Source organism: Saccostrea cucullata, unplaced genomic scaffold (genome assembly GCF_032062105.1).
Source record: "Saccostrea cucullata isolate Sc308-1 unplaced genomic scaffold, CSIRO_AGI_Scuc_v1 ctg693, whole genome shotgun sequence".
NCBI classification, from domain to species: domain Eukaryota; kingdom Metazoa; phylum Mollusca; class Bivalvia; order Ostreida; family Ostreidae; genus Saccostrea; species Saccostrea cuccullata.
The window spans coordinates 110,190-137,361 of record NW_026923875.1 but is presented as its reverse complement, the minus strand read 5'-3'; the positions used below and the strand labels follow the sequence as shown (position 1 = coordinate 137,361).

The 27,172-nt window shown below is 33.9% G+C and overlaps 1 protein-coding gene across 2 annotated transcripts in view; it reads left to right on the top strand.

The window, feature by feature from the left end:
* The window catches only part of LOC134265167 (uncharacterized), a 94,499-nt gene extending 81,940 nt beyond the window's left edge, over positions 1-12,559 (top strand). The window contains exons 13-15 of one of the 2 annotated variants that reach the window (XM_062747421.1): positions 357-718; positions 1,889-2,067; positions 11,697-12,559. In XM_062747421.1, coding sequence (XP_062603405.1) covers positions 357-718; positions 1,889-2,067; positions 11,697-11,766 — 611 coding nt within the window. In that variant the 3' untranslated portion in view covers positions 11,767-12,559. The remainder of the gene's footprint in view (positions 1-356; positions 719-1,888; positions 2,068-11,696) is intronic. The other variant, XM_062747422.1, reaches the window with a different exon arrangement.
* Positions 12,560-27,172: the final 14,613 nt, after the last annotated feature.

Sequence of the window (27,172 nt, the reverse complement as noted above, 5' to 3'; positions counted from 1 at the left end):
CAATTATTGATTGTGTTTTCGGGCAACTTGGATTATGTTTGCCTCCCCTGGATGAAAATATTACTCTTTGCTCGAACAATATTTTTCCCTTTGAGGCTAACATAATCAATGTTGCCCTCAACTCCATACAGACAGTGTTGTATAACAGTTACGTTTGCTGTATTTTCCTACTATAAGCTAACCAAGCTAACACGCTTCATGAAATATATATAGCTATATGACAAGGCTTAAATTGTGATTTACACACCAATTAAGAGCTCAAACAAAACTTTAAAGCATTCCTTTAATAATATGATACATTTGAAGCATATCACAGTCATGTTTATATTTATCAAGTCATTTATTTATTTTTAAAGTAAAGGGAAATGCTGAACTCACAAAGCGTTGTGCGACCTGCCTTTTGAATGAAGTTATGAAATTTGGAGAAAAATTGCTTTCATTCAAGAAATCCTGTTCAATTTTGATTGCTAATGAAGACAAATCAGTTCATGACATTATGTTCAGAGAGCTGGAAGGACTTGTTGAAAGTGAGCAAGCTGGATTTTCTACATCTAGAAGTTTTAGGAGAAAAAGCAAAGCAAGACAATTGCCTATAACTCCATTAGGTGACCAACCAAAGGGGACAATTCACAGTGAACATACGAAATCTTCTTTGAAAGGTTTTGAAGATTGTGGTACAATTGAACTCCATGTAAGAATACCTAATGGAAGACAGCAGGTAAATATTTTTATACATGACAGGACATACTATGTTAAAGTGTTCATATCTGTTCATCCATCTTTTATCATTTTCATTTCGGGTTCATATACTTTTAAAACTATAAGGCCAAGATTTGTCAAACTTTGTCCGCTGATACAGATTATAGAAAAATTGTGTAGCACATTAGTTGGTTGCTATGAACTTTTATTATGATACTATGGCCCAAACATGGAAAAATCCTGTCTAACTCATAACTAGGAAACTATCAAACACAGAATCATCACACTTACAAATAAATGCTTTTTAGGTAGAAGATGTGCTGCAACATACTGTAAACAGGGAAATTTTGGCCCCCTTCTATATTTGCCCTATCCTCGATTGGACGAATTTAAAAAGGATGGAATTCAATGTATACAATATAATTCCTTAAACAAAACTGTGAGAGGACGAATTTAAAATGGGGCAAAATTGTTTACAAGTGTGAAAGGGCGAAAATAACTGTATACAGTACGAGGGTTGTCAGGGTCACTGTGAGCTTTAAAGTTCATAAACCCTCTACTCATATAAAATGTTGCTTGAACCTTAATGATTTTCCAAAAGAAATGTATTTTACTAGTAAAGTACAGACAATTAAGACAATAGCTTGCATGGAAAATTTGGACAAAAAGACACTTCAACTTGGCAAATTTATTAAGAAATAATAGCATTTATGTCTTTATTAAGGAATAATAAACATTTGTCAATAAAATTATCCCTCTAATCAGAGTATCAATGTACCTTAAAGGGACAAAGACACAGTTTTAGCTGAATTTTTTAAAACCAATTTTAATGCTTACAATTTCAAACTAAGGCAATTCTAATGATCAGCAAAAATTTGAGCATAATTTGTTGATAAACAGTGGAGATACAGAAGGTAAAATTTTTCATAATGTAAACAAGGCTCGTGCCTTTTTTGTTTACATATAAAGAATATATGACAAAACTAGATTCAGCAAATCAAACTCACACAGTAGAAACTGTTATATCATATGAATAATTAACTTCTTTATTTAAAAAATGCTTTAAACAAGCATATTTTTTTTATATATTTCACCTATATAAGCAAAAAAAAAAAAAAAAAGAAAAGAAAAAAAAATGGCACAGGTCCTGTTTCAACTTTTTAAATAACATCATTATCATCCAAAATAGGGCCAGAATTTTGTTGGACGTAAAGAAACCATTTACATTCCTGACAATCCAATGGGGGTGAAGGTTGCTAAAAAGCTGATTGCAGCCTTTAATCTAAAGATTCTTTACACTGTGAAGACTCAAGGTGCATCAAAGGTGGAGATGGTACAGCATACTGACATTCCTTTAAAAACTTCAGGGTAGGTTTGTGTCAAAGTAAAGTGTAAGAGTACTCAGTTTAATGCATCAGTGTATGGATGAATAGACCTAGGTCAACCACATACTTGTATTTTGATGGACCATATTATTTCCACTCATTCATCAATATTTATGTAGTTTTAGATCATGCACCTGATCAAAAAGTCTCTAACATCTGACTGTACTCCGTCCGTCTGTAAATTTTCACATTTTCAACTTCTTGTCAAGAACCACTTTGCCAATTTCAACCAAACTTGCAACAAAGCATCATTGCTTGAGGGGGGATTGATATTTGTTCACAAGAACTGCCATGCCCTCTTTCCAGAGGAGATAATTAAAAATTGCTGAAAATTTTGTGGCATGATAACAAATCCTATGAATCTCTGGACGAGAAAAGATGAAACTTGTGTGAATCTTCATTTCATACTCCAAGTTCAAGATGTTCATATCTACAGTGGACCTTCAGACACCAGATATCCGGATGCTTCAGTATCCGGACGATTTTTCATTGGAACAAAATTTTTAATTGTTATTCTGTCTTGTTTAACTGGTGATTCAGGTATCCGGACACTTCACATATCCGGATAAATTGACTGGGAACAAAAGCGTCAAGATAAATGAGGGTCCACTGTACATCTTATTACATGTATCTGCAACTAGGACTGCAGATGCAACTGGGGTGACAGACGGCAAAACTGGTTCTTTTCTATCACAGGGAAACTAGGGGAGAAACATGGTGCAAGCAGTACTTTAACCCAGTCCCTGTTTCAAGTTAATTAGGAGAAAAATTTTAGCACTGTGTGTTTTACCCCCAGACAGAGCAGTCTTGATAAGCATTAATTAATTAAGCATTAATTAACTCACAAAGAGTAAAAGGAAAACATGTATCTGTTGTTAGAATCTGATCATGCACTGTTGCAACCACTATTGAAATAACGACCACTGAGAGTGCATTTCAATAGCAAACATAGTTAGTAACCACTATTGAAAAACAACCACTATTGAAATAATTATTTCAATAGTGGTTGAGAGTGCATTTCAATAACAAACATAGGTAATAACCACTATTGAAATATTTATTTCAATAGTGGGTGAGATTGCATTTCAATAACAAACATAGGTAATAACCATATGTATTGAAATACGATTACTATTGAAATAATCATTTCAATAGTGGGGGAGATTCATTTCAATAACAAACATAGGTTGCAAGCATTATTGAAATAATGTTCACTTTTAAAATAAAAATTTCAATATGGATTAAATTATTGATTTCAATAGTGCATTGAACAATGAAACCAATACATATTGAAATAATTATTGCAAAAGTTGCTGACGCAGTGAAACTTTTTTCAATACTAGTAGTATATTTCAGTAGTGGTTGAAACCTATGCTTACCATATTGGAATACACTCTCACCCACTATTTAATAATTATCTCAGCAGTGCTCGTATTTCAATAGTGGTTGAAACCTATGGTTACTATAATGAAATGCACTCTCACCCACTATTGAATTAAATATTCCAATAGTGGTCGTAATTACCTATGTTTGTTATTGAAATGCACTCTCAACCATTATTGATATAATTATTTCAATAGTGGTCGTATTTCAATAGTGGTTACTAACTATGTTTGCTATTGAAATGCACTCTCAACCACTATTGATATAATTATTTCAATAGTGGTCGTTATTTCAATAGTGGTTGCAACAATGCACATTACATTTGAAATACATTGTATTTTAAAATTAAAATCTTTTCTTCTTAACGACTTAACCATTATTAGTCATGTTTATACACGTGACATTTATAACCATTTCTTTGTAAAAAAAAAAAAAAACTTATTTGTTTATGTGCAGCACGTTAATGCAAGTTGTGACCAAATTAATGTATTAACTCTGTCTTGAATAATTGAGTTACAGTTTTTAGCTCACCTGAGCCAAAGGCTCAAGTGAGCTTTTCTGATCACATTTTGGCCGGCGTCTGTCTGTCTGTAAACTTTTCACATTTTCGACTTCTACTCAAGAACCGCTGGGCCAATTTCAACCAAACTTGCCTCAAAGCATCCTTGGGTGAAGGGGATTTAAGTTTGTTCAAATGAAGGGCCACGCCCTCATTCAAGGGGAGATAATTGGAAATTAATGAAAATTTGGTGGTATGTTTTAAAAATCTTCTTCTCAAGAACCGCTGTGCCAGGAAAAATGAAACTTATGTGGAAACATCCTCAGGTAGTGTAGATTCAAGTTTTTTTCAAATCATGACCTCCGGAGGTAGGGCGGGGCCACAATGGCCGACCTAAGTTTTACATAGAAATATATGGGAAAATTCTTTAAAAATCTTCTTCTCAAGAATAACGAAGCCATAATTGATGATATTTATATGGAAGCATCCTCAGGTAGTGTAGATTCAAATTTGTTCAAATCATGACCCCAGGGGGCAGGGCGGAGCCAAAATGGCCAACCAAAGTTTTACATAGAAATGTATAGTTAAATTCTTTAAAAATCTTCACTTCAAGAATAACAAAGCCATAATTGATCATATTTATATGGAAGCATCCTCAGGAAGTGTAGATTCAAATTTGTTCAAATCATGACCTCGGGGGTAGGGCGGGGCCACAATGGCCGACCAAAGTTTTACATAGAAATATATAGTAGAATTCTTTAAAAATCTTCTTCTCAAGAATAACAAAGCCATAATTGATCATATTTATATGGAAGCATCCTCAGGTAGTGTAGATTCAATTTTGTTCAAATCATGACCTGCGGGGGTAGGGTGGGCCATAATAGCCGACCAAAGTTTTACATAGAAATATATAGTGAAATTCTTTAAAACTCTTCTTCTCAAGAATATCAAAGTGGTAATTGATCATATTTATATGGAAGCATCCTCAGGTAGTGTAGATTCAAGTTTGTTCAAATTATGACCCCTGGGGGTAGGGCGGGGCCAAAATGGCCAACCAAAATTTAAAAAGTGATCGATAAACCAATTTCTACTTTTTCCTAGCCACAGTGCTCAGGTGAGCAATGTGGCCCATGGGCCTCTTGTTTTAAAATTAGAAACAGTAAAAGTTTCAGGAATATTTTGAAAGCAAATATTTTAATTTTTATGGTGTCGGGCTTGCCCGATCGTCATCTAGCGATCAGTCAGGTTTACGCGACCGCACGTGTCAGTGGATGCATCCGCAATAGAAAATATCAACAGCTGTAAGCAAGTTTTTTTAAAAACATTTACAATGAATAATAGCTTGAATATAAAATTAAATCAATTGTATCTTCAATTAATACTACAACAAAACAACGATATTATGTTTAATTTTTACGCAAGAAAAACTTTATGGTTGTTGCGGATGAATTTCTACTGAGAGGGTGCGTCGAATGACACGAATCACATTTTGGGACCGATTACTAATACTAATACAAACAATCTTAAATACGGTAAAATAATTACAAAATAAACACGAATAGAACAAGACTATAAAGATTAAATTTCTTAATCTTAGCTTTACTTTTACGATCTTCAATCCAATTTTAGCCGAACAACCTACGATATTGACCAGTAATGCCAGTATTACTGTATTTATCCATTTTCTCCATTTGTTTACCGCGCCTTATCGCATAAGTCAATCGTACTTGTAACATTAGAGGCATGGTTGTGGTTAAGATGCAATCACTATACAACAGAACAACACTCTGACAATGGCAATTAATTAAAATAATTTATACCCTTCATATGTCTTCGACTGACTGAAAAAAAATTAGATTGATATAGAGGATGGACATTTCTGACGATGTCTGGTCAATTCGAACCCTGACTCATTCGGACCAGGACACAAGGCTATCAGGCCCTATACTGTATTTGTGTTAAGACTATTTTTTCAAATTTTATTATTGATTTACTGATAGGTCGGACCAAAACAATGTCGGACTATAACAAACTCGGACATTTATTAAGCATTCTGGTAGATTTCCTTGTTAATTACTGTGCCAATATTGATATATGAATTTATTTAATTTTTATATATTCATACATATATGCAAAATGCATCATTTTGTTTACTTTTGCAAATTCTGAATACTTTATATTGCATGTTTAACTGTGACAATATAAATGTGTAATTTACATGTACAGGGAGAGGGTGTTATAAGTATTCAGTACTTGTGCTCAATCCCTTTGTAATTATATTACAATAAAATATGTTCAAATCAACAAACTCGGACTACACAAAGCCGGACCATAACAAACTCGGACTATAACAAACTCGGACCATAGATTAAATTTACTATATTATAATATAATTATGTTTCCTAATTAATTAACTTATATATTTATTTATTTCAAATATTTGAAGCCAAATAAATATTTTGCACTTTCTACGGTTAACAGTTAACAGCATGGTTAACAGTTATAAACACCTGCAGTGAAAATCTACATGCCCGCTGTGATATTTGCAATTTTTAAATACCAAATATATTTATATTTTGTTACAAAGATATATGACTTTTATAGGCCCTATAGATATGTATAACCAGACAAAAGCAATTTGAAAGCACACTTTGAGTGTATATTGCTTTTACGATTTTTCCTATGTCGTTGAGATGCCTGTCGAGAAAATTTACACGCCTGGTTATTAGCTCACCTGAGCCGAAGGCTCAAGTGAGCTTTTCTGATTACATTGTGTCCGTCGTCCGTCCGTCTGTCCGTCCGTCCGTCTGTCCGTCCGTAAACTTTTCACATTTTCGACTTCTTCTCAAGAACCACTGGGCCAATTTTGACCAAACTTGGTACAAAGCATCCTTAGGTGAAGGGGAATTTAAATTGTTAAAATTAAGGGACATATCCCCTCGCAAGGGGAGATAATCAAGAAAAGACAAAAATAGGGCGGGGTCATTAAAAAATCTTCTTCTCAAGAACCACTGGGCCAGAAAAGCTGAAACTTATGTGGAAGCATCCTGGGATAGTGTAGATTCTAAATTGTTCAAATCATGACCCCCGGGGGTTGGGCGGGGCCACAATAGGGAATCAAAGTTTTACATAGAAATATAAAGGAAACAACGTTCAATATCTTCTTCTCAAGAACCACTGTGCCAGAAAAGCTGAAACTTATGTGGAAGCATCCTGGGGTAGTGTAGATTCTAAATTGTTCAAATCATAAAGCCCGGGGATTGGGCGGGGCCACAAAGGGGAATCAAAGTTTTACATGGAAATATTTAGGAAAAATCTTTGAAAATCTTCTACTCAAGAACCACTGTGCCTGAAAAGCTGAAACTTATGTGGAAACATCCTGGGGTGGTGTAGATTCTAAATTGTTCAAATCATGACCCCCGGGGATTGGGCGGGGCCACAATGGGGAATCAAAGTTTTACATAGAAATATATAGGAAACATCTTTCGAAATCTTCTTCTCAAGAACCACTGTGCCAGAAAAGCTGAAACTTATGTGGAAGCATCCTGGGGTAGTGTAGATTCTAAATTGTTCAAATCATAAAGCCCGGGGATTGGGCGGGGCCACAATGGGGAATCAAAGTTTTACATAGAAATATATAGGAAACATCTTTCAAAATCTTCTTCTCAAGAACCACTGTGCCAGAAAAGCTGAAACTTATGTGGAAGCATCCTGGGGTAGTGTAGATTCTAAATTGTTCAAATCAGGACCCCTGGGGATTGGGCAGGGACACAATGGGGAATTAAAGTTTTACATAGAAATATATAAGAAAAAGCTTTGAAAATCTTCTTCCTACTAACATTTGGGCCAGAAAAGCTGAAACTTATATGGAAGCATCCTGGGGTAGTGTAGATTTCAAATTGTCTAAATTATGATCAGTGGGGTAGGGTGGGGTCACAATATGTATTACAAGGGGTAAATCTAGTAAAGTACAGAATTGTCAAAACTTCTCAGGTGAGCGATGTGGCCCATGGGCCTCTTGTTTTTTGAAAGCTATATTGATTTTAGTTAATATATTAATATTTATATAGTATTTAGTCGACAACAGAAAAATAAATAAAAGTAAGAAGATTTGATCTTTTATTTTTATAGATGATGTAATTAATGATTTTAGGTAAAAAAAAATAATTGATTTAATTTTCGTTTTTAAATTTACTTATACTGTTAAGTAAATGTAAAGAAAAACACAGTGATAAAGTGAATGAGTTAATATTAACAGAGACGTAAGATTGATTGTTGGTTGGTTGGGGTGGGGGGTGTTATATTAAGTTACTTTTTTTGTGTCCAAATATTCTCTTAATCTATCTACTAATATATTTACATTGTAATACGAAATCATGGAAATTAGGAAAATAACATGACAGGTACATACATTTTCCCAGCAGGCGTATTCTACGACATACCCTAAAATCTTGAAAATAAGACGGATTTAATAATAAGCCGGTTTTGAAAATAAGCCACCTATTTCTTGCATTCAAAATTACTCGAAAATAAGCCAGTTTTGAAAATAAGCCGGTCATGAGAATGCCATTTAGGAAAGATGTTAAACACTTGACGATTTCCTCGTCTTAAAAATTTGACGGATGAAAACTTTGACGTTATTTATTCACTGAGCAAAATAAAATTTCATGAAATTGTCAGAACAATAATCATCTCATCAAGACCTGTACAAGCTAACGATGTGTTATAAGGTGGTAATAATTAAATAAGTAAATGGATAAAAGGAAGTTTTTGTTTGTAAAGCATTTAACTGCCAGGTAATACTGCCTGAGGCAAGAAACTCTCTGATCGACAAGGCTTGGTAGTAAGTACATGTCAACGTTCCGTATAAATGAGTTGTTTAAATATGTGTTTGTTTGATTAATTTACAAAGTAATTCAATTGCAAGCGGGTATCTTATATATTATTTTTTACTTTTTTAAAACAAGTTTATATTTCCTGTAAATTAATATGCTGTTTATAATGAAATAAACTTTTCGGGACGATCCTAAAGAACGTACACCACCGGGAAACGCCAATGAATACATACAAGAGTGCTCTCTTCTCTTACCATTTTTTTGCATTGATAATAAGCCGCAATTTGAAAATAAGCCGGTCTTGAAAATAAGCCCCCACTTTCTTACCAAAACTTAAAATAAGCCGCGGCTTATTTTCAAGATTTTAGGGTATACTTTAAACTTCTAACAAAATACAAATTAATTTTATATTCAACACAGATATCTGTAATTACTAAACAGATACATACAGTAGTCCGAGTTTGTTATAGTCCGACTTCGGTATAGTCCGAGTTTGTTATGGTCCGACTTATCTGTCAGCGTTATTATTACCGTCTTCCTTGGAAGACGGTATTGTATAGTAGAAGTTTTTTACAGTCTTCGGACTATCCACTTCCTCTCTTTTGCGATTGGTAGAAATTGCATGATGAAAAAATTTTCAATTATTTCATTGGTTGAAATGCTGTTAAAGGCAAGGGAGATAACTTTCTGATGATCTTTTTTTCGTAGGACTTAACAAATTTGCAAGATTTCCAATCTTAAAAAAAATGACAAAACGAAAAACAAAATCAGCAGTAATTATTAGGGCCCCGCTTAGCGGGCGCCCTATAGTGATCAGTCTGTCCGTCCGTCCGTCCGTCCGTCCGTCCGTCTGTCCGTCCGTCCGTCCGTCCGTCCGTCTGTCCGTCCGTCCGGCTGTCCGTCCGTCCGAGATATCTTGTCCGGGGCATATCTTCTCTCTTCTTGGCCCAATCTGGCTCATACTTCACCCACAGAGTGCCCTTGGGTAACCGGTGTGCAGTGACCTTGAACCAGGTTCCTAGGTCAAAGGTCAAGGTCATAGCTGAATTATATGAAAAATCCTTGTCCAGAGCATATCTTCTCTCTCCTTGGCCCAATCTGGCTCATACTTCACCCACAGAGTGCCCTTGGGTAACCGGTGTGCAGTGACCTTGAACCAGGTTTCTAGGTCAAAGGTCAAGGTCATAGCTGAATTATATGAAAAATCCTTGTCCAGAGCATATCTTCTCTCTCCTTGGCCCAATCTGGCTCATACTTCACCCACAGAGTGCCCTTGGGTAACCGGTGTGCAGTGACCTTAGACCAGGTTTCTAGGTCAAAGGTCAAGGTCAAAGCTGAATTATATGAAAAATCCTTATCTGGAGCATATCTTCTCTCTCCTTGGCCCAATCTGGCTCATACTTCACCCACAGAGTGCCCTTGGGTAACCGGTGTGCAGTGACCTTGGACCAGGTTTCTAGGTCAAAGGTCAAGGTCAAAGCTGAATTATATGAAAAATCCTTGTCCGGACCATATCTTCTCTCTCCTTGGCCCAATCTGGCTCATACTTCACCCACAGAGTGCCCTTGGGTAACCGGTGTGCAGTGACCTTGAACCAGGTTTCTAGGTCAAAGGTCAAGGTCATAGGTGAATTATATGAAAAATCCTTGTCTGGAGCATATCTTCTCTCTCTTTGGCCCAATCTGGCTCATACTTCACCCACAGAGTGCCCTTGGGTAACCGGTGTGCAGTGACCTTGAACCAGGTTCCTAGGTCAAAGGTCAAGGTCAAAGCTGAATTATATGAAAAATCATACTTCACCCACAGAGTGCCCTTGGGTAACCGGTGTGCAGTGACCTTGAACCAGGTATCTAGGTTAAAGATCAAGGTCATAGCAGAATTAAATGAAAAATCCTTGTCTGGAGCATATCTTCTCTCTCCTTGGCCCAAACTGCCTCATACTTCACCCAGAGAGTGTCTTTGGGTAACTGGCTTGCAGTGACCTTGAACCAGGTTTCTAGGTCAAAGGTCAAGGTCATAGCAGAATGATATGAAAAATCCTAGTCCAGAGTATATCTTCTCTTTTGTTTGCCCAATCTGGCTATTACTTCACTCATAGAGATCCACTGGTCAATGGATGTGCAGTGACCTTGGTCGAGTTTCTAGGTCATGGTCAGAATTACCCTCTCTGTTTAAAATCTTTGTTTGGTGCATAATTCTTTGCCTTTAATTCCAGTAAATTTATATAACTTGGGATACAAGATAACTTCAATAAATATTAGTAAATTTGCAGTATCCGTGAAGTCGTACTAAATGACTTTTACTGTATAACACAAATGTTCCTCTTCAAAATAATCCCTTTTAAACGACCTTGCATGTTCATTGTTGAACACGGGGCCCTTTGAGATGGCCACCATCTCAATGATATCTAGTTTCTTAATAACATGATATTTTTTATAGCAATTAATAAAAAGGTCTCTTTAATTTCATTATAAATTAAATTTGATAGTTATTGCTTGCAGGCGTTACAATTTGTTATTATTCTTTTCCCCTTTCTTGTTTGAAGAATGAATGGGAATCAGCCGAGGTTTGCCGAAAGCTCTCGGCTAGTCAAAGTTTACGGAGACGACCGAGCAACAACCGTGGTAGGACTAATGCCCGTAAAAAGCTAATTTAGAAATACAAAATCAAGAAATTCAAAAGAATTATACGGCCTGTTAAGTGTAGATCTGTTTACTGTTTAAAATTGTTGCTAAAGACGGTAAGCTTTTTTGAAAAGCTCTACTTGTTATGTTACTGGAGTCACTCACTTGACCTATTTGCAGATCTTTTGAAATTGTTTTTCTTGTTCGACGCCATTGAAGCCTTTCAGCCTTTTGATTTTTAAAAATGAATCTTATATTGAATGTTTTGCAGGGATGAATATCCAGATCGTGGTTACTTGCAGAAGGTGCTGAAAGTGTTGAACTCAAAAATCAAAGATTAAAAGTGGATCCTATTTTAGAGCTCATATTGAAATATATGTCTTATTATGCAAGTGTTGCAGAAAAATGGAAATATGTTATGCTACAGAGTACACTTTAAGGAATTATAATTTTTTGTGTATATTATATTCCACTATATATGCGCACTGGAGACATAAAGTTTTTGTATTATTTTCTTTAAAAATAATGTATGTGCTTGGTATTACACTTTTAGTCAACAAAGCTTATAATTCTCATTTGCCGAAAAGCTAATGACCTTTTTAATTTGTTCATGGATAATTTGACTCGGAATTGTAATTTTTACTGGGAGATGTTTCAATCATTGGAAGGGCATGTATTTATATTGTAAATCCTGTTAGGTCACAGGAAAGACTCGGATTATGCAAAATACAGTGTTTACATGTATATGACTATGGTAAGATATTGTGATTGCAATATTGTGATATTAAGGAAAAAATATTTATACTGATTTAATGGTAATATTATCTTTAGTTTTTAAATGATTCATTTTGCTGGCTTGTAAAATTGTTCTACAAACAGTGCACATAATGTATATTTTATAAGAAATGAAATTTACATAATATATTCCATAGGCTAAAGAGGTTTTAAGCGTAAATAATTATTGCAAAGTTAAAATCAAAATAGTTGTAACAGTATACTTTTCAAAATATGGTGAACAGTCCTTTGTTGGATTAAGTTATTGATATACAAATAATCTGATGTGACTAACTTTAAAATATCTGTTTGCTCTCTCTCTCGCCTACAAATATATATTGGGTGAAAATTTCTTGAAAATTTGTGCTTAATATGTATGAGTGAATAATATGTACAAATATTGAATGAGAAATCTAAATAAACAAAACATATGATTTCAAAGTAGGTCATTGACAATTTTGTTTTTACAACGTAAAAAAGGGACAAACTATTCAGATGTGGTGTTTTTCTGATAGAGGAAAAAATGAACAGAATTTTTCAATTCTTTTCTACAAATATTAAAGACCACAAACATACTCAACATCAATATTCAAATATTTCAATATATTTTTACATTAATTATTGAGCTGGAGCATATCTGCGCTCGGTAACATTTACTCAATATATTGACATAAAATACACATCTCTCTGAAGAAATAATGGATCCTTCAACAGGTCGAGACCACTACCTTATATGGAAGGCAACTTTCAATATCTTCGTCACACCTGTTCGCCAATCAAGTGAATGAGTCCGAAAGCATGAAACCCCTTCCGTGTTTACAATACAATGGCGACACGTGGTTTTTGTTGGTGTCTGCATAATATTCACTTCGTCACCGGAAAAACTACAGAGCTTCTTTGTCACTTGTCAAGTCCGAAATTTAAAGATTACATTCCCCAGTGATATATAAATATTTATATGTCTCTGCATTCCCAAGACATTGCTCCATGCTCAATTAAATATTGGAGTTGTTTTATATGAATAATAGTTGCTTCGAAAGTTCCAATAATATGAAAACGCTTTGATGTTTGCATGTACATTAAAAGACTCTTTAGATAATATATTAGGGGTTAAATAATAATAGCACACCTTGTATTGCTGTCTAAAACTATGTACACGTATATCACGTGAAAAAAAACTCAATGCTTTATCGACACGAGAGCACCTACATGTACGTCTCTTCGAGCAATGGTTTAGGCCGATGTATTATAACATGTATAAGTTCATATATAAGGCTTCATAAAGCAAATTTTGTAAATGTGAGCATAGAAATGAAAGATTATACATCATTTATATATTTCTTCCATAAATCTCAAAAAAGAATTGAAAATAGGTTTTCAAGGGAAAATTCAATTTGGCCTTCAATTCATTTTCAACACAGCTGACTGAGCTGAGTACTTGTAGTAGCCCACAATGCATTGCGACTCATTTATCAGTGGGTAAAGTAAACAGATAGCTAATTTACATGCAAATTTATTCTGACGTCAGAAAATCTAGTTGCCTTGACCTGTTCAACTGGCGTCAGAATTTCATTAATATTATAGATTCTCTTGAAAATTACGCCAGACGATGGGTCAGATATGAAAAAGAAGACGTTGACTCCTTGTCAGAATGGATTAAATGTATCAGATCCATGTTAAAAGAAGTATTAAAAGATTGAGGGACAATATTAAAACCAATTATCCTTCTGTGTTGACTGTTCAATAAAGCAGAAGTGAAAAAAGAATTAGAAAGATTACATCTTAATTACGTACTGGTCCCTGCCGACAAAGAAGGTAATAACGTAACATTGTCTTCGTTTGTAAGGCTCATTATATAAATTGTATTCTATAAGAACTTGGATTTAATTCTACAAGTGGTAATCCTACTCATACATATGCATGTACTCATACTTCCTTTTCTAAGGAAGGAATTCTTCAAAATCAGATTTAGTTTTGAATAATTTTGATTTGAACTACCTTATATATATTGGATTCCGAAATTTCACAAGAATCCTTACAAACAAAGATAAATTGCAGGTTCCAGTAAATGTTCAACTAAGCCTCTTTCGTTACTCCTCACTATGATATTGACAGTAGTCAAGGAAAAACTTCAAAGAGTACTGTGCAACTATATATTCAAGAAGTGATGTGAATCGAATGTGGATACTAAAAAAAATCCAAAGAACTCTTAAGTTGGACCATTTGAAATCACAAAATTTTACCAAAATCAACAGCTTAAAAACTTGAGACTTTTCAACTTACATGTAATACACGACCATTCCCAACGGTAACTTAAAATCGAGGCTTTTTGATATCATTGACAGCTGCTTTTTTCAATAAAAATGGAACTCGTATGTTTACTAATCTGGTCATTGGTAATTTGCAAAATTATTTTTAGGTCACCTGAGTAATCTATTGCTATCTGTTTTCTTCCGTCGTCGTTCTTCGTGCGTGAACATTTGAACATTTTCAGCTTCATCTCTGAAACCACTGAACCAATTTCAACCAAATTTGGCATATAGCATCTATGGGTGAATGGAAACAAAATGTGTGATATTCATGATCCCTGGGGGTGGGGCAAAACTACTAAAATTAGTGCAATCTTTAAAAATCTCCTTTACTCCTCGTCATCAAGCAGTCAAACTGTTGATATAATTGTAATCAGCATTGAGTCCTCTCACCAAAATTGTGAAATTCAAGATCCCAGGGTCAGGGGTTCCAGTGCTAGGGCGGGGCTAAATAGGTTATATAGTGAAAAAAAAACATTATTTATTTGAAATTCTTCTTTTCTGTTCTTGGGCATTAAATAAACTAACCAAGTGCATATATGGCATAGTTAGGTTGAAAATGACTGCTTCTTTCAAAATTATGAATTTCATGGCACCAGGGTCAGGGATCTTGTGGTATGTTGGGGCTATACAGAGTATATAGTGAAAATGCATTATTTCACTGAAATTCGTTTCTGTTCCTGGGCATTAAATAAACTAACCAAGTTCATAGTTAAGTTGAAAATGAATGCCTCTTCAAAACATATGCGTTGTGAATTTCATTGCCCCAGGGTCAGGGTTCTAGTGCTAGAGCGGGGCTATATAGATTATATAAGGGAAATGCATAAATTCTTTGAAATTATTAATATTGTTTCTGCTCAGTCCTCGGCATTAAATAAACTAATAAAGTGCATACATGGCATAGGTAGGTTGAAAATGACTGCTTTTCCAAAATTGTGAATTTAATGGCCCCAGGATCAGGGGTTTTAGTGGTAAGGTGGGGCTATATAGATTATGTAGTAAAAGTGCAAAAATTCTTTGAATTCTTCTCTTTTCAGGGGCATTAAATAAACCAACCAAATGCATAGTTACGTTGAATAAGACTTTCTCTTCTCAAATTTGAATTTCATGGTCCCAGGGTGTGGCAACGCACTTTTAAAAAAATACGCACTTGAAAAATGTTTTCAAAGTGCGTTAAAATTGGGACAAAATGAATGTACTTTGAACAAAAATTTTCAAAGTTCGTTAAATTTGGGACACATTCAATGCATTTCGAAAATGCTAAAGAGTGTACATCAACATTTTAACCATATTGACATTTAACGCACTTTGAAAAAAATATGTATAAAAAAAATTACACCTAGATCGTAGTAAATGAGAGAATCAATTTGTGATAATTGATCTTTTAAAAGAAAACCTTTCTAATTTTCATGCATTGATTTACCCTAATTGATAACAATGTGAAGACGAGTAGAAGGTCTATACTCTCAGCCTAACTCCTTTTTTCTTATACACTGTACATGTGCATAGCTGTCGGTAGTAAATTGAAAGTGGAACCCAATTTTCAATGCCTATGATATATATATATATATATATATATATATATATATATATATATATATATATATATATATATATATATATATATATATATATATAAGTATATCTTTAAATGCAAAACGTGCATTTGTGTGCGTAACCCTTCAACCCCACCCCACCCAATTTGATTGCACCCCACCCACCCCTCCCCAGCCTGTACCGATACTTATGCTACACCCAGTATATATATTATATTGCATAACTACTATGACGTTGAAAACTTACAATAAATTTTAGTCGACAATAAATGTATGCAAACTGAAAAATTAAAGTAAAGTAAAATATTCAAAAGAGAAAAAATTTTCAAAGTATAGAAAAATCAAATTAAATCGCTCTTTTTCACTTGGGGATCCGGGTTAGAATAGGTCCTCAGTACCGCCTTGCTTGTCGTAAAAGGCGACTAAATGGGGCGGTCCTTCGGATGAGACCGTATAAACCGAGGTCCCGTGTCACAGCAGGTGTGGCACGATAAAGATCCCTTCCTGCTCAAAGGCCGTAAGTGCCGAGTAAAGGCCTAAATTTGCAGCCCTTCAACGGCAGTGGTGACGTCTCCATATCGGTGAAATATTCTAGAGAGGGACGTCAAATCAATATACAATCATTCTTCAGATTTTAAAAATGCAAAAATCCGGATCCAACGATTCCTCACGTAGAATCGGTCAATCTAAGAGTTGTGTTTATTCACATGGAACCGGAATTGATAAACCATGGTTCACATCAGAACTTAAAACTAGATATTACAGTTACCAGGCAGCATTGCGTACTTTTAACAAAGTAAAAAATAAGAAAAATCACAAAATATTACACGAAGGTAAGAAAAGTTATAAAACTATGGAATCTCGATGGCAATATTTGTGGATGGAGTGTAACATGCTAAATCATATCCGTAAAAGTAGCACAAAAGCTCTTTATAAATACATGTATTTAAAGAAAAAGCAAGCAAAACAATTAAATATTACCAACGACACTTTTTTTTGACATATCAAGTCACTTTCTACTTCTGACTCAAATAATTATACAAAGAGAAGAGCATAGTTTCGATCAAACAAATGACTGATCTTTGAGGAACTTGACGAAGAAATTACAGAAGACGAGATACGCAAAGCTTTATCACATCTCAAGAGACGAAAATCGCATGGTTTAGATAATCTACTCAATGAATATTTCAAAAAATCTCAGATTGTCTCGTACCAGTTTTGAATCTCTTATTTAATAGAATTTCTCCTCAGGATTTTTCATTCAGGATGGTCAAAATCTGTAATTGTCCCAACATTTAGTGACCCAGAGTAAAGAGCTGCTTCAACCTGTAAAATATTTACATCTATACTAAATAAAAGACTAATTGTCTGGTCTGAAATGAATAACATTATCATACTGATGCACAATTTGGATTTCAGCTAAAATTGAGTGCGGTTGATGCAATTTTTGCTTTACATAGTTTAATAACTAAATACACGCAAAGTCGGAAAAAATTATACGTTTTGCTGTTTTGTTGATTATAAAAAAACATTCGACTCGGTAGTTATAAGTAAGTTATGGATGAAAATTGAATATTATGGAATACAAGGGAAATTACTTAAAATAATTCAATCTTAGTACTGTGATAAGAACCTGTGGAAAATCATCTGGCAACATTTCACAATTTTTTTTAAATTCTTGTTGGTTTATTACAGGGAGAAGTGTTGTTTCCCATGCTTTTTGCACTTTATGTTAATGGTCTGGAAAATGTATTTACTAATGAAGGTAATATCCCTTTAGAACTATATACTTTGCATGTTTTTATACTTATGTACGATGATGATATGGTAATTTGTGCAAAGAAAGCTAATTAATGGCAGAATATGTTAAATACCCTCTCCACATGTACTATTGTACAGAATGGGATCTGGAAGTTAAGGGGCAATATCCCTCTGCTCCAAATTTCACGACTTTTTTTTTTAAAAATCCAGACATTGATTTTCAGCAACAACTATAGCATTGAATTCAAATGGAAAATAGTTTGAAGTATGAAGCGTCGCTTACTTTTTCAGAAATGAATAATATGTCAGATCATGATGTGAAGAAAATTTGATATGGTAAATAGAAAGATTAATTTTTTTTTATCTCACAATTAAATTAGAAATATGAGGTATATATAAAAATAATATTTACTCTCATACTTATCTAATTCCCATTAGAAAACATAATGAAGCGCTGCTTTTTAAATCAGAATAACAAATTGTTTTTTGTGCATGTAAAAATACACGCATCCATAAACAAGAGTCATCGTTCCATTATCGCCCTTGAAAATATTTTTAAATGAAACAAAATATTAATTAAATGTTTATAAACAATACTGCACCTGAAATTTCTGTACAATTAAAAGAAATATTCCTAAAGAGATAGAGATTTCTCAATTTAAACTGTTTAAAGGAACTGAGTATAAATGTTTTAAGTAAACTATTATAAATAATTAATCAATATACAAGCAATAGAAACTAGAAATCAACATTTGAAGCATGAAATAGGTTTGATTGAGTTGATTATGAAATTGTCTTCAGGAAAGAAATTTGCAAACTCTGACATGACAATTCACTGAATTTCATGACAAAATGTCTGAAGAAAGTTATCCCTCTTATCAGAAGAGTTGTCTCTCTTATCAGAGGGATATTGCCCCTTAATGTCGAAAAAAACTAAAATTGTTGTATTCAGAAACGCGGAGAAAATTGGTTATAATGAAACATGGTCAATTAATGGTTAAGAGATAGAGGTGATGGATCATTTTGTGTAACTTGGGAGATCCGTCCAATTCTGGACACTTTTGTCATGTTTAAATATATGTAACACCCAGCAAACGAAATAAACACTCAACACACTTTGACACCCCTACTAATGTTATTGTGATTTAAATTTAAGACACGTGGTTTAGGTTGATCTATTCAAGGGTTATAGTTTAGAACCGGTTTTATAAATAAAATTGGCAGTAAGCATGATATTGCTATAGCCTGTTTCTTTTGAAAACATGTCCTCTAATAAATGTTTCCTGACCTTTCTGAATAACTTTCATGATTTTCAACAAAAAAGGGTGGCTGAAGGAGGGGGTGTTAAAATAGCAATATATCTTATACTTTTCGGAGAAAATTAGAGCTCACTAGTGACCGATTCGCTGGTAAACAAATGTGTATTATCATCTACACTGAGAAACATTCTTTTGCCTAATATGGCTAGTGTTATAAATGCGCACAGGGGATCTTACCACGAGCAACTGACAAATCGTTGAATGAACAGCAACGTTTACGCCAAATACATGTTTACATTTTACTTCGAACACGTAGCTCAGATCAATCTAGGATCATGTCAATGGACTGCATGCACAATAAAAAAAATGTTCTTACGAACAAAATACAAAGATAAGAAACTATGAAAGATGTTAATTTGTTGTTAACTGAAAAAAATTTAATAAATGTAGTTTGTATCTAGTTCAGAACACCAGCGCTTCAAGGGTAACGAAAACGAGCAGCATCTCTAATGCATTTACATGGACAAAACTTTATTTACAATTGTGATCACATGTTCGGCCAGGAAATCCACCTGGCAATTGTATTTACCGATAATACAACAAAGGAATTAATACAGGCGCACATGGCTTTTGCAGTATGACTTTAAGAAACCTAGACTTCCACCGTTCATTTAACAAATGAATTATTTGTCATTATGAGCATGAAAATAATATTTTTTTTAAAAATGCTTTTCATTTACCATAAGATTTTCCTTTTTTCAAGCGTAAAATTCCTTTAGTATTCGTAGTAACCCATAATGCAATACTCATTCAGCTGATTGGTCAGTTAAAATCATGCTGGTGCCTCATTTGCTAATCTGACGCCAAAAAATATAGTCCTGGTTCCCATGCAAAATTATTTGTCCAGAAAGAAATTTTAATTTATGACTGTGCACAGAAAAAATTGTATTATAGAGAGTACTTATTTAAGTTTGAATGAATGTAAGAGAGATCGATTGATTGAAGTACATTTCTATAGACATTATCAGCCGATTCTAGGGTGGTAAAAACTGAAACGCAACATAACTTTTCTGTTTACCATGCCTCCACGTGCTAGTCACTTCCTAGCCACATTTCCGTGAATAATTTACCCTATCTCGCTGAAGTCTCGCTTACTCTCGCCAGAGCCACTGCCAGAGCTACTCTGAACTCATCGGGTTTTATAATTTGAAGAACACCGAAAAATAAAAAGTTCCGAACACATTAGTAGGGGTGTTTGATTTCAAGTGGTAAAGTATGGAAACACTTTTTGACAACAAAATGCAATTAATATCATCATGAAACACAGTTAAATATCTTTTACTGATAATAAAATGAATTCAGGTAGTGAAATAGTGCAAGTCTGGACAACATGTGGTAATTCCAGACAGAGGCGGGGTAATTATAAATCCGGACAGGAGAGCAATATGTGCTTTGAACAATTTTTTTTGGTGAGAAAATGCATTCCAACAACATGCCACTTTGTTAGACAAAGCATGCTTGTTTCACATTACTTAGCATGTATTTTGCACATTTTCACGAGAGAGAGAGAGAGAGAGAGATGCGGGTTAGGGACTTGCAAAGAAATGATATTATAGAGCCCTCCCCCTTCCCAATTTGATTTTTATAAAGAAAATTGTTTAATCGTCAGAAAGAGTAATTAATTAAATAAAAACAATAATTCAGACACTGGACTATTTTTTTCTTGGGTCTTTAATATGGGCCGATGTGTCAATAATTTTGGCCGGACCTGTCCAGGCCTAGGTGTCAACCGTGACGGGCCAAGGTGTCGTTGGGCCGAGATGTCTGTCTAACCATAAAACCAGCGTCTGGAATTCCCCCACCTAGAAAAAAATCAGTGGGGGAAATCGGAACACATTGTTTGATAAAAGTTAATGAAAAAATTAACATTATTTTGTATTATTCATCATATTTTTTTCTTTTTAAACATATGCTCTCTACATAAGAAATTTTAAAATGATAAATGGAAATAAATATTTATCTTAGATGTTGTTTTAATTCTATTTCAAAAACAATCTTTTTGTTCAAATTTTGCCGCCTAATGGATTTCAGGAACATAAAAGTCCAAAGTCTAACTTTTGACATAATTATAACATTCAAATACCCTAGAATCATTATAATGTTATTAAAAAAGACAACGATGACACCTGCTTTCCGAATGTACTTCATTTAATTATAATCGACCATACAGAATTACCGAAAAACAAGACAAAAGAGAAAGACTGTATTATTTGTCCAGAATTACCCCGTGTCCAGAATTGGACGGATCTCCCCTACTCTTAAATTTTAATGGAAAATTCTTAGTGACTTAGAAGCAATTAGCCTCTCAGGGACGTATAGCTGCGTTTGCTCTTAAAGCATCTATCAGTGAATTACATTAAAATCACTAAACAATCTTATCTCTTTTTGACACATATGTAAGCAGTATTTTGAATTATGGCTGTGAAGTGTGGGGTCATCATAAGCGTCCGGATATTGCAAAAAATTCATTTAGATTTTAAAAGGAATGTACTAGGAGTGAAAAAGAATACAATCACTGTGATGCTATATTTTGAAATTGGCCGTATGACTATATATATTTCACGTATTACTAGAATGTTTAAATACAGGTTTAAATTGTTACATACAAGCAAATGTATTTTGGCATATGGTGTTTTATATAGTGAGTGTGAGAATCCAAATCTTAGGGATAATAATTGGGCATGTGTTATCAAAAAAAAAAACTGTATAATTTAGGACTTAATTATATCTGGAATGAACAGAATAACTTGGAATTTGTCTTCATGTCATACAAGAGAGGTTGAAAGACAATTTTGTACAGAATTTATTATGTGATATGTGAGATCGATAAAGAATGAAAGTGTAGTATATATAATCACTTGGTTAGTAACTTCTGTCTACAGTTTTACTTTGTGAAGCCTATTCCAAAAATGTTTAAGAGGTGTATTTCTAAAATTTGATTGTCCGCACACAACCTATTAATTGAAACTGGTAGTCACAGAAATATCCCAAGAGACCAAAGATTTTGTTCAATATGTAAATCACATAAAGATATAGAGGATGAATATCATTTTATACTCATATGTCCTAAATACGTAGACTGGGCAAAAAATTCATTAAAAAATATCATTGGAGTTAACCCTCTGTGTTTAAATTTATACAGCTCATTAGTGTTAATAATGTCAAAGAACTCTGTAATCTTGGAAAATATATTTTAAACGCTTTTGAAGTAAGGAACTGCCAATAATTTATCTGTATGTTATATGTAAGCTTTACATGCGTATTATATTGGTTGCATTTGTAAATCTGTAAAGGACAGTTGTATGATCCCTGTCATACAATATCATTGTGACTTTTCTCCATCATATGTACAATCGTTCATTTCCTATGTAAATATTATTGTACGTTTTGTTATATGCCTTAGGATGTTTATCCTGAGCAATAAATAAATTACATATTACAAATTCTTTATATTCAAGATTTTTTTTATTTGCGTCTTTTTGAATAAAATTAGGCCAAAAATATATACCAATCCAGGCATCCATTTTTTGTTTGTAAACTTGTCCTTAAGTTAGTTTTCTCATCATCTGTTGACTGTCCGAAAACTTTTCGACATTAAATGTCATTGATTGCTCTGCCCCATTTGTATTTTTTATGATATTCTTTTAAGCTTGAATGATATTCTTTTTCTTCATTCATTTAATTTAAACCATCGAACATGTATTTTTGTTGGAGGACAGTCTGTCCAAGTCGATACTTGTCTCTCGGTACCTACTCATTCATGAGTATTCAGAATAACAAACTAATACTGGGAGACGCACCGCCAAGTACATGTTTAACAAGAGGTCCAGGGGCCACATTGCTCACCTGAGCTAGGAAAAAGCACAAATCAGATCCGAATTGAAAAGATTACCGATTGGGTGGGGGATCGGCTTGAATTCTAAGGAGAATGCCTCCAAATCAAAACTACATATTATACTTCTTAAGAAAGGTCTTGAGAAAAAGATTTTTTTAAAAAACTTTTTTGTGTGTATTACTTTTTCATAATTTGAATTTGACTCCCGATTGTTTCCCTCCCTACCCCCTTTGTGGCCCCATCCTATCCCTGGAGATCATTATTTGAACAAACTAGTATCTACATTACCTGAGGATTCTGCCATATGAATATCACTAATCATGGCTTAGCGGTACTTGAGAAGATTTTTTTTTTAAATTTCCCTATATATTCCTATGTGAAACTTTGATCAGCCATTGTGGTCCCACTCTACCCTCGGGGGCCATGATTTAAACAAACTTGAGTGTACCCTACCTGAGGATAATTTAACATTAGTATCTTCTTACCTATCCCTATGAATCTTGAGAAGATTTTTCCTATATTCCTAATATGTAAAACTTTGATCTGCCATTGTGGCCCACCCTACCCCGGGGGTTATGATTTGAACAAACTTGAATGTACACTACATGTACCTGAGGATGATTCAACATGAGTTTCATCTTATCTGTCCTAATGGTTCATGAAAAGAAGATTTTTAAGGATTTTTTCCTATATACATTGTATTCCTATGTAAAACTTTAATCGGCCATTGTGGCCCCACCCTACCCCAAGGGGTCATGATTTGAAGAAACTTGAATGTAAGCTATCTGAGGATGATAAACATAAGTATCAGCTTTCCTTTCTTGATCTTGAGAAGAAGATTTTAAAAAAAATTTCCTATATATTTTCCTATGTAAAACTTTGATCGACCATTGTGGCCCCACACTGTCCTCGGCGGTCATAATTTGAACATACTTGAATGTACACTACCTGAGGATAATTCAACACGAGTTTCATCTTTCCTGTCCTAATGGGTTAATGAAAAGAAGATTTTTAAGTTTTTCCCTATATATTCCTATGTTAAAATTTGATCGGCATTGTGGCCCCACCATACTCCCGGAGGTCATGATTTGAACAAACTTGAATGCACGCTACCTGGGGCTGATTTAACATTAGTATCATCTTTCCTATCCCTATGAATCTTGAGAAGAAGATTTTTATAGATTTTTCCTATGTATTCTTATGTAAAACTTTGATCGGCTATTGTGGTACCACCCTACCCACGGCGGTCATAATTTGATCAAACTTGAATGTACACTACCTGAGGATGATTTAACATGAACTTTATCTTTCCCTACAAATAGTTATGGAGAAGATGATTTTTTAAGAATGCCATTAATTTTTTATTAATTCATAATTATTTCCCCTTGGAAGAGGGCATGGCCCTTTATGTAAACAAACATGAATTCCCTTTACTCAAGGATACTTTGTAGCAAGTTTGGTTGAAATTGGTCCAGTGGTTCTTGAGAAGAAGATGATAATATGAAACATTTACGACAACGACAGACAACGGACAAATTTTAATCAGAAAAGCTCGCTTGAGCCTTCGGCTCATTTGAGCTAAAAAGGCGTCACTCTTTTGTAGGGCTGGGACGATATATCGAGATATCGATATATCGTGATACATGTTAGGACGATACGCATATCGATACATATGAAGAAATATCGGAATATCGCCCCAAAAAATCTTACTTCTGTTTTTCTTTGTTTATTTAACAATTGGGGTTTAATATATAAAATAAATAAGCTAAATATAAATATAGATATGAAATAAATAATAATTAACACCACTTGAGTAAAATATTTTTGTTTTACAATATATAAACAATTATTTTGAATAAATTATTCTTATTTGCAAAGAAATAATTTGTTTATTTCAATGCAAAAATAGAATTTATCAGCAATCAAACATATCGTGATACATATCGTATCGTGGCTCAAATATCGTGATATGTATCGATATAGAAAAAGTTGTATTGTCCCAGCCCTACTCTTTTGAGATTATAAGGGACACAGGGTCAAGAATACCTTCATCAACTGCATACGGAGTGATATATCTCAGCTGATACGATACGCGCAAGAGCGTATTTACACCTTCTAAAACGAAGAAAGCTATTCACAAACAAGTTGATGAACCAAGAATGTGAGCAGACTCGTTTACAGTCATAATTTCTTAAGTTCTATGGTTGGATTGTTGGCGGATTTTCCCGTTTAATACCTAGTTTAGCGATCATGACAAGGAGTACACAGCGGGTATGGTTGTTTGGTAGGGGATGCTCACTCCTCCTGGAATCGGACAGAAGACAGGCAAACAATTTATTGCAATACATGTATTCTTTGCAGATTCTAAGTATTTGCCGAAAAAATTGGCAGAATCGCATATTTCTTAAATGACCGCCATACAAACCGGAAACAATTTCTCTAATGTTATCCATTAAACTACATATAGTCCATGCACTTAATTGTTAATTGCAAAAGTAAATGTTTCTTTGTTATGAAATAAAATATACGAGGGCTGTTCAATAAATGCTGTCCTCGGTGCTCAGAAAGAAGCAAAAGACACTTTTCAAGGATTTATTCATCATGATTTTACTAATTAATCTCTTTTAAGTAAAATACATGTCCATAACATTTTTTATCCAATTTCTGATCGTTTGTAGAACTCATTTTTGGGTATGACCCTCAGTATACTGGAAAATGGCAGATCCAATCATTTCCCGAACTTGTTTCTTCCTTCTGAAAGGTATTTTTTCAAGTTTGTAAATAAAAACAAGTCAAAGGGTCAAAGTTCTTGCAAATATTGTTAATGTGAAAAAACTTTAACTTTCTGTTTATTCCGAAAACCCCTTAATTCTTCAGGGCATGCAGGTTTGGACGCTGTCTTGAAGAAATTCAATGTAGTGGATTCCTGATTCTGGGTCCTTCGTCTATTAAACCTTTTGATTTTTTGGCCAAAAAGTGCTTTCTAGACTCCTACAGAAATTAAACTGTCTCCCCGAATACGATTTTGAACAACATTACCACTAATTGTTAAGATAATTACATAAAAACCTGACTTTGTGCTCTTGCATACCTGTGCACGTTTCAGACATTCGCCGTTTTTATCAAGTACATTTTATGGTAAATTTTGTTTTTAGGGTTTAAATCAATAGATTCATGTTCCAATATCTGTTTGAAAATAAAACAAACGTGGATAACTACAATTACTGATATTTTAAAATAATTGTTAAGAATTCAGTACACACTGTCATTTCCATTCATTTTTCAAAATTAAGGGTGACCTTTGAGTATCAAGCTTTTTCATCGCCAAATGTTTCTTAAATACAGTGTAAATTACCCTCGATGTGATGTCTATCAAATTTGTTGTGTGTCTTAAAGTCGATCATACATCAGCAAATATTTGTTGAAATTTGGCGAACAGTACATAAGTTGTTATAATTTTTGTTGGCAAGGAGGGTACCCATTTTTGATGCCCATTATATAATTTTTTATCATTGAAATTCACTTGCTTTTTTGCCTATAAAACAGGCATTGGTTGCTGTAAATGTCACATATTTCAGTTAATAAGTCTTTGGGATGTTTAACAAGTTTTACGGCAGCTTTGATGAAGCTTTTATTTTCACTCTAGTTTACTGATTCTTTACCATTCAGTTATATTGCAGTTCCTCGAAAAGCCCTTGTTTCCCAACTTCTCATGATGAAACTATGTGATTAAAAATGGTCACATAAACTTTTATAAATTCACGAAAGATTAAATAATGAGAGAAAGTCAAGTTTAATGTCATACGATATCTGTAATGTATGTCATATAGATCAGGACATTATTTTTTGAACAGCCCTCGTATGTTAAGGGCATTGGAATTGATAATCTAGATGTAAACATTGGTTAAATGTACAAAAAATTGTTAGTAAATTTAACCTTTAATGACATTTCTAATGCGAATTTAGATGTAATATTTATATATTTAAAAAAAAATATATATCAATTGTATACCGTTATAATATATCTAATCTGATTGCAATCTGATGAATTTTTTTAAAAACAAAAATAGATTAACTGTGAGACAGACAATGAATAGGCCTATAGATTAATTCCGGAAATAAGTTGTGTTTCTTTTGTGTACATACATGTATATTTTTAGCGTTAAATTTTATTGGTCTATAATCCATGTGCG